This window comes from Anguilla anguilla, chromosome 3 (genome assembly GCF_013347855.1).
Source record: "Anguilla anguilla isolate fAngAng1 chromosome 3, fAngAng1.pri, whole genome shotgun sequence".
Classification (NCBI taxonomy): domain Eukaryota; kingdom Metazoa; phylum Chordata; class Actinopteri; order Anguilliformes; family Anguillidae; genus Anguilla; species Anguilla anguilla.
In genome coordinates this window covers 32,631,523-32,643,808 of record NC_049203.1, presented here as the reverse complement: position 1 = coordinate 32,643,808, position 12,286 = coordinate 32,631,523, and the positions used below count along the sequence as shown (strand labels likewise).

Below are 12,286 nucleotides of genomic sequence, written 5' to 3'. Positions count from 1 at the left end.
GGTTTGTAGAGCTAATGGATTACCTGAATATACCTGATATAAAAATACAAAATACAACTGGGATAGAACTGCTTTAAGCTTGACATTATGCATTTTCACAATGCATGCTATCAGAGGAAACAATTTGGTTCTTTGTTTTTGCTGTGATGTACTTAATATTTATATTTAATATTTAAAGACACACATGATGTTTCAATCAAGATACCTCCCAAATAAATAAGCAACAAGACAATATCCCTACAAATCTGGAGTGAAACAGAAATCTCACAGAAGCCCTCCCTATTTATAACCAAGTGGGCAAAATCACTGCCATCTGTATATTAATAAAGCACAAAGCTCTGTGTGTTCTCCTGCTCTGTTTTTTATCCTGGGATTGTTCTATTTGGATGAAACTGATCTTCCCTTAAGCCTACTGCTAGCCGTTGCTGTTAATGTTTTGGAGTTCTCAGGAGCACTGCTTTAATCGTTGTAGGGGTTTCTGAACCCAGGACCCCAAGAGACGTGAATACCTGTCAGGTATACCATGACACACCACATTGTTCACGGAGGTGCAGACTGATTTTGGAAAGCCTCCATAGCGCAGGGGAGAGGGGTAGGCATTATGTCTGATTGCCTCTTGATGAACAATAAAGTCTATTTCATCAGTCGTCATGCCAACCTGGAGGGACAGAAGAGGGCCAAGAAAGTTTCACGTCACTCAAAGTTTCTTCTGATGCAGTTTCAGTACAAGGGGGTAATCTACCACCACCTGTGGCCAGCTAAAGAATGCTCTGCACATCATGCTAAAGAGCCTTTTATTTTTAAAAGGATTATATATGGAGTGGAAGTGCGATACAGCATGCATATTACCACGTTTGTGCACATGTATGCAGTTGATCACATGCAAAATATCCCATTCATGTGAGAGTTCACATCCTGCATTTGTGATTTAATCTCATCAGTATATCATCATCTTCATGTCCATGCAAGATTACATTAGTAAATTGCTAAAATTACAGGCATGTTCTAAAAACTGTATCCTCTGGCAACAAACTGTAAGGATTACATGTAGCCTGCATGACACTGGAAATTTCATATACATTCTGCAAACTAGGGTCCAACTGCATGAGAGATCTCACGGAACATACACCTACACGTATGTAAACAGACATGCAAGCACACACCAACCTGAACACTGATGCACATGCACGCACACACATACACACGCACATGCGCACACACACAGACATGCACGCATACACACATATACACACACACACAATAATTTATTGCTATACTTGTGAGGACTTCCCACTGACTACGTTCATTCCGTAACCTCTAACCCTAACCCTAACCCCAACCACTACATGCCTAACCTTAACCCTAACCTTAACCTAATTGTAACCCTAACCCTGAGTCCTAACCCTAAAACAGCTCTTGAACTTGTGGGGACGAGCAAAAGGTCCCCACCTTGCGTAATTTTCCTCATCTTTCTATCCTTGTGGAAACATTTGGTTCTCACAAATATAGTAATACATGTCCACACATATACACGCACACACACACACACAGACATGCACGCACACACACACACACACACACACACAGACACACACAACGCTACGCCTCCATGCTGAGTGTCTGTACCTTCAGGCTCCTCCCAGCCAGCAGCAGGATGTGGCGCGCCAGCTGACAGGCTCTCCGCAAACCCTGAATCTGATCTTCATCTTTAATTTCTATGTAGTCTGCCCAGTCTGGCACGACGCCTGTCGTCACATAGTCTGGCCTCATTATGTGCTGAGGGGAGAAAACAAGGAACAGAGATCCTACGTGAAGATGAGACCAGAGTCTGGCATGACAATGGGGTAATTTAGTGTTGCAGAGTTCTCACTCTTCCTCTCCAAGTCCATCTCTGAGTTTTTAGAACCAGCAACAACCCCCTGCTCCGTGAACCTTTCCTCAGTCCGAGCTCTTCTCACATTGTTAGTTTAGCTCACAGTTACTCTAAAGCAGTGTTTTTCAACTGGTGTGCCATCAGAGTTTACCAGGTGTGCCATGCAAAAATTTCCACTACAACTGAACATGGGAAGAAACAATTTTTAATCAAAGATCAAACATTCAAATATATTACTGGGACCTGAAGTGTTACACACATGCGGTTAAACCATATATCCACACATTCACTTCCAATCTCAGTTTCAGCACCATAACCTTTGAGGTATGTTCAGTCAAATGTCAACTTCAAGTCACATTTACCAATATTTTATGCTTGACGCAGCAGAGATTTGTTTTTCCAAACATATTGCTTTAACTGAAATGACTAAAACTGGGAGTTTACTTGATTAGAAGGTGAACTCAGCCGAAATCGAACCACAGCCAATGACGGTGCGTCATACAAACTTGTGTATGCTCATTTTAGTTTTGAACCATTCATTTAGTCACATTCCATTCAGATCCTGCGTGTGTGATAACCACAGGAAACAAGAAAGTGACAACATTTGTCGCACCAAGCTTGACAGATGGACAGTTATTATTTTAAAGTCGCTGTAGTTTATTTAGCACTGCAAAACAGAAAGGAACAAAGAGAAGATGGCATGTTTGTCCAGTTAATAACAAAAGGAGACGGGATGCAGGCAATACAGTCACCCAAGTGATATTTAATGGCAATTGCAAGCAACTTCCACATTTATGTCAGTGTGGTAACATCTCGGTTAGTTTGGCCATCAGGGATGTGCACACTGCGATGGCTGAAGTCAGTGCAGATGTCAATGTTTCGTATTCTCCACAAATGCGTCAATTTTACGCAATTTAGTTTGCGCAAATTAGCCAAAGTTAGTTTCTGCAGGAAGTATACTCCCAGCTTAAGACTTTCAGGGGTTTTTGTAATCTTAAGATTCCAATCAGCCATGTTAACTTAATAAAGCCTGAAAGCTGTTCCCATCTCACCCCTTCAGTTCACAGGTGCTGATCTGTACCCATTTAAATCTAAATGTGGTAACACATCACGGTAATGGAAGGAACACAGGAGGCCACAGTGGATATTCACCTTGGGAATGGCATAGGCGGGGCACACCACAGCTGGCCGCACTATGCTATGGGACCTTTGCCACTTCCTCCAGAAGAAAGAGCGGCACGGCTCAACGTAGCCTGCCCAGGTTGGGCGCGCCCTGCCGCCTGTCTGGAGCAGCGCAGCACAACCTGCAGCACAAATGACAGGAAGGAGGGACACTAGCGTTCATACGTCCGTTAACAAAGATGGTGTTCTTACCAACTGACCCCAGGCCCACGCAGCCTACTTTACATATCAGATGTTTTGCATTAGGCCATTCAACCCCAAGGGAATCAATCACAGGTGAATAGCTGACTCACCCCAGAGCTAAACCTGTATTCACATTTGCGTTTGTCAAAAGAAAGCCTATATGTCTTTGGTGATTCTGACCCTGGGCTTGGGCAAGACTGCACATTTTTAACCCCTGGAACATGGCTACAAAAATAATTTGTTTGACACAACTTCCCTAATTTCAATCATCAGCATTCTGTGAAGAAGCAGTCATTATCCAACGTATTTTCCCCATTTGAAATTTGAATTATATTTTCCTTTCATGCCTTTGGCATATAATGCTTGCTCACCTTATTGTCTGGCTGCAACATGCTTGCCCTTTTGACTTTGGACAGATTCCGCAGGAGTGGAAGCTCTGATGCCTGTCACTGGTTCATGCAAGATATGGCACGTTTTTTTCACACTGAAATTTCAACCATGAATTCTCAGTCTTGGTCTGCAGTAAAGCTGTGTTTTGCCTCAGTCAAAACTTGTCAAATGCTTGCCTGCTCACATAGGGTGAAAGTGTCAGTGTGAAATGTGTGTGAGTGTATGATAGGGACGGTACAATATAGCCTACCTTTCATACACAATGTACCGATAAAATTTTGTGATTTTAAGGACATTGTGCATATTGTGATGTTCTCAGATCCGGCATATCAAATACAATGTTCATGTGCATGACAAAGATTGTATGTGCTTTGGTTCACATTTCTCCTGTACAATTCTTGAATATGGTACGAAGACAAGTTCCTTTAAATTCTCATGATTAAAGCCATCTTTTATTTCCAAATCACATCGCTTTCTCTTATGGCACCAAAATGCAATCTAAAGCAGTGGCCAGTGCAGGAGCCACAGTGACAAAAACATTTTTATGAAAGAGCCACATTACAAAACTACCCTGGTTAAATATAGCTACCCTATATTAAATATAATATGTAATTAAATTCATTAAGATTTTAAAGAAAGTTAAAGGTACTTTGATATTTTGCATGACATATTTAATCCATGATGCCGACCCTAGTGTATGAGATGTAGAAGCAAAAAAAAAGTAAGACACTTCCCCAAAGATGGTCAAAGACATGCCAATTGAGTATTGGAATAGTTACAGAGAGCATGTTTAGGGACCAGCTCTTTCAGCAGACAAAACTACAGTGAGCATGTTCAGGTCCATGTTCTTTCACCAGACAAAACTACAGTGAGCATGTTCAGGTACCAGCTCTTTCACCAGACAGAATTACAGTGAACATGATCAGGTATTGGCTCTTTCACCAAACATAATTACAGTGAGCATGTTCAAGTACCTGCTCTTTCACCAGACAAAACTACAGTGAGCATGTTCAGGTACCTGCTCTTTCACCAGACAAAACTACAGTGAGCATGTTCAGGTACCTGCTCTTTCACCAGACAGAATTACAGTGAACATGATCAGATACTGGCTCTTTCATCAGACATAATTACAGTGAGCATGTTCAAGTACCATGTTCAGGTACTTGCTCGTTCACCAGACAGAACTACAGTGAGCATGCCCAGGCACATGCTCTTTCACCAGACAGAACTACAGTGAACATGTTCAGGTACATGTATCAGACAAAGCAACAGTGAGCATGTTCAGGTACCTGCTCTTTCACCAGACAGCACTACGGTGAGCATGTTCAGGTACCGTCTCTTTCACCAGACAAAACTACAGTGAGCGTGTTCAGGTACCTGTTCTTTCACCAGACAGAACAACAGCGAGCATGATCAGGTACCTGAACTTTTAACAAACAGAACTACAGTAAGCATGTTCAGGTACTTGCTCTATCACCAGACAGAACTGCAGTGAGCGTGTTCTGGTACCGTCTCTATAACCAGACAGAACTACAGCGAGCATGTACAGGTACCTGCTCTTTCACCAGACAGCACTTCAGTGAGCAGGTTCAGGTACTTGCTCTTAAACCAGACAGGACTGCAGTGAGCATGTTCTGGTACCGTCTGTTTTGACCAGACAAAACTACAGTGAGCATGTTCAGGTCCATGCTCTTTCACCAGTCAGAACTGCAGTGAGCATGTTCTGGTACCGTCTCTTTCACCAGACAAGACTACAGTGAGCATGTTCAGGTACCAGCTCTATCACCAGACAAAACTACAGTGAGCATGTTCAAGTACCTGCTCTTTCACCAGACAGCACGTCAGTGAGCAAGTTCAGCTACCAGCTCTTTCACCAGACAGAACTACAGTGAGCATCTTCAGGTACCAGCTCTATCACCAGACAAAACTACAGTGAGCATGTTCAAGTACCTGCTCTTTCACCAGACAGCACGTCAGTGAGCAAGTTCAGCTACCAGCTCTTTCACCAGACAAAACTACAGTGAGCATGTTCAGGTACATGTACAAGACAAAACTACACTGAGCATGTTCAGGTACTTGCTTTTTCACCAGACTGAAATACAGTGAACATGTTCAGGTACATGCATCAGACAAAACTACAGTGAGCATGTTCAGGTCCATGCTCTTTCACCAGACAGAACTATTGTGAGCATGTTCAGGTACTGGCTCTTTCACCAGACAGCACTACGGTGAGCATGTTCAGGTACCAGCTTTTTTACCAGACAGAACTACAGTGAACATGTTCAGGTACATGTACCAGACAAAACTACAGTGAGCATGTTCACGTACTTGCTTTTTCACCAGACAGGACTATTGTGAGCATGTTCAGGTACTGGCTTTTTCACCAGACAGAACTACAGTGAACATGTTCAGGTACATGTACCAGACAAAACTACAGTGAGCATGTTCAGGTACTTGCTTTTTCACCAGACTGAACTATTGTGAGCATGTTCAGGTACCTGCACTTTCACCAGACAGAACTACAGTGAGCATGTTTAGGTACCAGCTTTTTCACCAGACAGAACTACAGTGAGCATGTTCAGGTACTGGCTCTTTCACTAGACAGTGAGCATGTTCAGGTACCTGTTCTTTCATCAGACAGCACCTCAGTAAGCATGTTTAGGTATTTGCTCTTTCACTAGACAGCACCTCAGTGAGCATGTTCAGGTATCAACTCTTTCACCAGACATCACAACAGTGAGCTTGTTCAGGTACCAGCTCTTTCACCAGACTGAACTACAGTGAGCATGTTCAGGTACCTGCTCTTTCACCAGACAGCAACTCAGTGAGCATGTTCAGGTACTTGCTCTTTCACCAGACAGAACTACAGTGAGCATGTTCAGGTACCTGCTCTTTCACCAGACAGAACTACAGTGAACATGTTCATGTACACGCACCAGATGCAACTACAGTGAACATGTTCAGGTACATGTACCAGACAAAACTACAGTGAGCATGTTCACGTACTTGCTTTTTCACCAGACAGGACTATTGTGAGCATGTTCAGGTACTGGCTTTTTCACCAGACAGAACTACAGTGAACATGTTCAGGTACATGTACCAGACAAAACTACAGTGAGCATGTTCAGGTACTTGCTTTTTCACCAGACTGAACTATTGTGAGCATGTTCAGGTACCTGCACTTTCACCAGACAGAACTACAGTGAGCATGTTTAGGTACCAGCTTTTTCACCAGACAGAACTACAGTGAGCATGTTCAGGTACTGGCTCTTTCACTAGACAGTGAGCATGTTCAGGTACCTGTTCTTTCATCAGACAGCACCTCAGTAAGCATGTTTAGGTATTTGCTCTTTCACTAGACAGCACCTCAGTGAGCATGTTCAGGTATCAACTCTTTCACCAGACATCACAACAGTGAGCTTGTTCAGGTACCAGCTCTTTCACCAGACTGAACTACAGTGAGCATGTTCAGGTACCTGCTCTTTCACCAGACAGCAACTCAGTGAGCATGTTCAGGTACTTTCTCTTTCACCAGACAGAACTACAGTGAGCATGTTCAGGTACCTGCTCTTTCACCAGACAGAACTACAGTGAACATGTTCATGTACACGCACCAGATGCAACTACAGTGAACATGTTCAGGTATATGCACCAGACAGAACTACAGTGAACATGTTCAGGTACATGCACCAGACAGAACCAATTCAAGTCTCTGTGCCTTTTTGCCCTGGTTATACAGGGACAGTGTTTTGGCCTTTTCAATACAGTTTTTATGGTTATTTACACAACTGCTTACAAAATTCATTTTTTTACAAAAATGAAAAAAACAATGACCAAAAAAATATATATACACATTTTGTGCATTATTACAGATGAAATACCATCCCTGACCCATGAGCACTAGATTACTGCCTGGACAATGGCAATTTTCCGCTCTTCGATATGATGGCTTTCATGCATATCAAGTCCAGCTGTCAGCACTACGAAGCATTTCAACACCCTCTTTTATAGACAACTGCAGAACATTTGCATGAAGCAGTGCCAAAGGAAAGCAAACAGGTTTAAATGGACTGTGCATGTGTGTGTATGCGTGCGTTTGTGTGTGTGCGTGTGTGTGTGAGTGTGTGTGCGTGCTTGTGTGTGCACGTGCGTATGTGTGGGTAAAGACAGTGTGTAAATCCATCTTACGGTGAAGCCACACTATACGCGACCTCGCAAGGCATGTTGGGATTGCCGGTGGCGCGGTGAGAGGTGGCAAGGCTGTGGGGGAGATGGCCAAAGTTCAGCTTTGACCCCCTCGCCGCGTCGCGGTAACCAATATGATTTGATCTAATGATCCGTCAAGTACATTGTCCCTATTTTTCTCTGAGTTCTACATTCTATCATTCCACAATGGAGGACATAACTTGTAATTGCCGTATCGCGTTTCCCAACTTAATAAAATCTCCTACAGAGACACCTACCCTACACTTACAGAGACTCCTACAGAGGAATGCAGCGTGGAGAAAAGTCTCTGAAATTGTTGGTGGCTCTGCTATGTAGTTATCGCCGTTACTATTAGTTATCACTGTCCAGTCTGAATAAAAATCATTTTTGCAGTAACCTAGCTCTGAAAAATGTTAATAAGCTGCCTAGCTAGGCTGTCTAATGTCTAGCTAGTGAGTAACAACCAACAATAACAAATGTATTAGTTGCTAGTTGTTCGTTTCTACCACCCAACAGCTAGCTAATCAGATATAACTTCGAAGGCATTAGCTGGCTAATTAGCCAGACAATGTTTTTGTTGTTGGTTGTTATTCACTAGCTAGACATTAGACAGCCTAGCTGGGCAGATGACTAACATCTTTCAGATCTAGGTTACTGCAAAAATGATTTTTATTCAGACAGGACAATGAATATGAAACACAACATTAAACCCGGTCAAAATTTAACGAACACAACTGTCTGTCAAAAATAGGTGACACGCCCACAAGCAGTCGACGGACGCGGCGTGGCGCCATGCTGCCGTCGCCGTGTATAGTGTGGCTTCACCGTTAGGGAGCAAAATCAAGGCAATGAACATCTGTGAAAATGCTACAGGCTGTGTGTGTCAGAATTATGAATGGTGTGTACTTAATCTGAGGGATATCCCTAAAGATACAGACTTTTATACGGTTTGTTCAGTATTTTACTTGCATCCCTTGCAATGTAGTTTTGGAAATGTGTTCTCATGAGCATACAGTACCTTCCAAAAGTATTGACAATGAATTATGATAAAGATAAGCAAAAAGGCTATAAAAATAAACAACAAAGGTAATAAAAAACAAAATTCAAACATTTAATAACAATATGCAATGAGAGCAAAAAAGCTCTATTATTTTATAATAAGAAAACATGGGTCCATCCTTCTTTCGTATTTTTATCTTTTTTTTGGCTTCATTCAGAAATCGTATAAAGAATTGTATAAAGCAGAGTGGGTAACAAATAGGGAAGGGATGATCATAGTAGGGATCAAACCACCCAGCTCAGGGGGGGCACCTCAAGACTCAAGAGGCAACCGCCCTACAGACTGCGTGATACATGTTGCAGATAATAATTGTTTTAAATTAAATACAGCAAAAATAAATCTGCACTACACACTGCTTTCTAAGTACACCTCAGTCATGGGAAACTGTCTTGTGACCTCCCATGTTTTCCTGTTTCACTGGGGTATAAAAATAAGGCAAAACATGTAAAATCCATGTGTCATCCTTCACTATGGGGAAAGGCAAAGAACTCACAGAAGAAAAAAGGAAAAGCTTTGTTAACCTCCACAGGTTAGGTGATGGTCAAAAGCAAATAAAAAAACAAATACCACTATTAGGTTTTATAATTATTAAGTTTAAAACCACTGGAACAGTGGCAAACCTGCTTGGTAAAGAATGCAAGTCCATCTTGTGTCCATGCACAGAAGCAGATGGTGAAGGAGGCAAAGAAAAATCCACAAAATTGGTAGCATCTTGGGGACACAGTCTCTATATCTACAATCAAACAACACTTCCATACCAAAAGGCTTTTTGGAAGGGAAGAACCTCTGTTGAGGGAAATCAACAAAATTAAGCGTCTGGAGTTTGCTAAACCCTGGAACTTCAATTGGAACCAGATGTTTTCTTCAGATGAGGCCAAAATTGCACTTTTCTGGCCATGCTCACTAGCAGGGTGTTTTGCATCTAAAGAAGAAAAACTGTAAAGTGTTGGAAAGGTCACACCAGAAACAACGTGGTAGATCTTTGATGTTATGGGGTTGTTTCACATCTACTGGTCCTGCAGCCCTTGTTAAGGTCAGTGAAATTAATCAGCAAATACCAAGACATTTTGGACAAGAACTGGGTTCCCAATGACAGGAAGCACAAACTTTAAATTATTTATTTTCTTATTGTGCATCATCAAGGATTTGGACACTTTTAGAGGGGACTGTTTTATCAGAGTGAACTGACAATCATGATCAAACACAAAATCCTCACTCAGCAACACAGCAAACTGTTCAGCCAATTAAATTTTCACATCACATGGTACTGGTGCCTGCCAGTTTTGCAGCAATATTAATTAGTCGGAGAGGGCAAAAGCTTTAAATCTAAAACTACAAAGTGAAATGTGGGAAACAAAATTAAATACATTATATTATATACTGACATATTGCCCTGAACAAAAAGAATATACCCTGCAAAACAATCCCATTGGTCACAAATTACTCTTTACTGAACCAAAGATTATGCCGTTCATTTTGACCAAAATAACCATGACTTTAACAGTCTGGAGTCAAGTGGGTGTGTACAAAATGCATTTGTGTGTTCATAACTGAATACGAGGGAATTACTGTTAGCACATTGTGTATTCATGTGTGTGTGTTGCATTAGAAAATTATGTGCTTTTCATGCCAGGCTTGAATACACTTATCTGTGCACTGTATGATGATGTAGCATGTCCATATACCGTTAAATATCTATAGTACATTATAGATTTAAAGAAATAATAAAGACCAATTAATTGTCTTATTTTTAATCATTAATAATAATAATAATAATAATAATAATAATAATAAATCTTTATCCAGAGGAAACTTTGACATATAATAAGGTTAAACAGAAGTCTGGAGACTTTCTTTAGTGTAATTAAAAACAAAAACTAAAATGGTAGTGTTTAATATATTTTATAAGTATTTCATAAATTTCATATATCATCACATGGTTGTAGGATCTAAAATTGTGATAAGAAATTAAATTAATTAAATACTTCCATTTTTGTTTTAAATACACTAAAAAAATATTAAATAAGCATTTGGAAGGTGCTAGTCTACATTCACCAAAATCAGAAGATGCTGCAGCAAGGGGGATGACCTTACAGCCATGGGGCATTCCAAATTGGGGGTTAAAAACATGGGGATTCAAATTAATAAAAAAATTGAACAAAATATTTATTTATTAATAAACAGGAATTATTCATCAGGTGATCGGCATGTCTCTAGTTTATAGTGGCTTCACACTACAGATTCCTTTTTTTTTATTTTGGAACTTCAGTAGGCTATATTCCAGGTGTTTGGTGTAGGAAAGTAGTTAGTTTGTATGTGCAGCTCAGCACTGCAGGGGCTACGTGAAAAACCCTTCTTTCTTCCTGCGGCTTGTTTAAATGAGACCCAGCTGGAGAAAGAGAAGGATGCAGTAAGAACTGCAGTGGAAGGCAGTGGGAGGCCAGTGAGTGACATTAGCGGTAATCAGGCAAGAGGATGTGGGGAGCGGTCTGTGAAGGGCAGCGGTCTGTGAGGGGGAGCGGTCTGTGAGGGGGAGCGGTCTGTGAGAGGGAGAGATCTGTGAGGGGGAGCGGTCTGTGAGAGGGAGAGATCTGTGAGGGGGAGCGGTCTGTGAGGGGGAGCGGTCTGTGAGAGGGAGCGATCTGTGAGGGGGAGAGGTCTGTGAGGGGGAGAGATCTGTGAGGGGGAGAGGTCTGTGAGGGGGAGCGGTCTGTGAGGGGGAGCGGTCTGTGAAGGGCAGCGGTCTGTGAGGGGGAGAGGTCTGTGAGAGGGAGAGATCTGTGAGGGGGAGAGGTCTGTGAGGGGGAGCGGTCTGTGAGGGGGAGAGGTCTGTGAGGGGGAGTATTCTGTGAAGGGGAGCGGTCTGTGAGGGGGAGTGGTCTCAGAGGGGGAGCGGCACAGCCCCGATGAACTTGCTGGGTGAATGAGGCAGCGAACAGAGCCCAGCAGAGGCTGCTTAACAGTAGAATGCCGCAGGAGCAAACAGGCTGGACACAGAGCAGGCCTCCTCCAAATGACTGCTTAACCCTATCGCACCCCCCTATCCCCACTCCCTCCTTTCATCACCTCATCACAGTCCAATCAGAGCCTGAGGGGAAACAGCAGCGGGGGGCTCCACTCTGGGGTCTGCTTTTAGCCCCACTCTGAGGAGGCCCAATGTGGAGCTGAGTGTTCACAGTGCCCAGAACAGCAGGGGGAGGGGAGACTGTGTATATATCCACACATCACCACCTCCACTGCGAACCCACATGCTTTTCAATGAGCAGCAGCCGCTGACTGAAGAGGCCAAAAACAGATTTTATTGTCATTTTCACAATAACATCTAATATTGTGTATAATATAAGACAAGTGTAGTAGAATGCAATCAAATATAGGACAATGCAATGTAAATC

At 42.3% G+C, this 12,286-nt stretch overlaps 1 protein-coding gene and 1 long non-coding RNA gene across 4 annotated transcripts in view; one reads left to right on the top strand and one right to left on the bottom strand.

Moving 5' to 3' along the window:
- metap1d (methionyl aminopeptidase type 1D (mitochondrial)) overlaps positions 1–12,286 on the bottom strand; it is an 80,312-nt gene that overhangs the window by 26,820 nt on the left and 41,206 nt on the right. For both annotated transcript variants that reach the window (XM_035409180.1, XM_035409181.1), the window contains exons 2-4: positions 3,026–3,177; positions 1,627–1,776; positions 510–658 (exon numbers count right to left, since the gene is read on the bottom strand). In XM_035409180.1, the coding sequence (XP_035265071.1) occupies positions 510–658; positions 1,627–1,776; positions 3,026–3,177 (451 nt within the window). The remainder of the gene's footprint in view (positions 1–509; positions 659–1,626; positions 1,777–3,025; positions 3,178–12,286) is intronic.
- The window catches only part of LOC118223069, a 69,008-nt gene that overhangs the window by 38,980 nt on the left and 17,742 nt on the right, over positions 1–12,286 (top strand). The window lies entirely within an intron of this gene.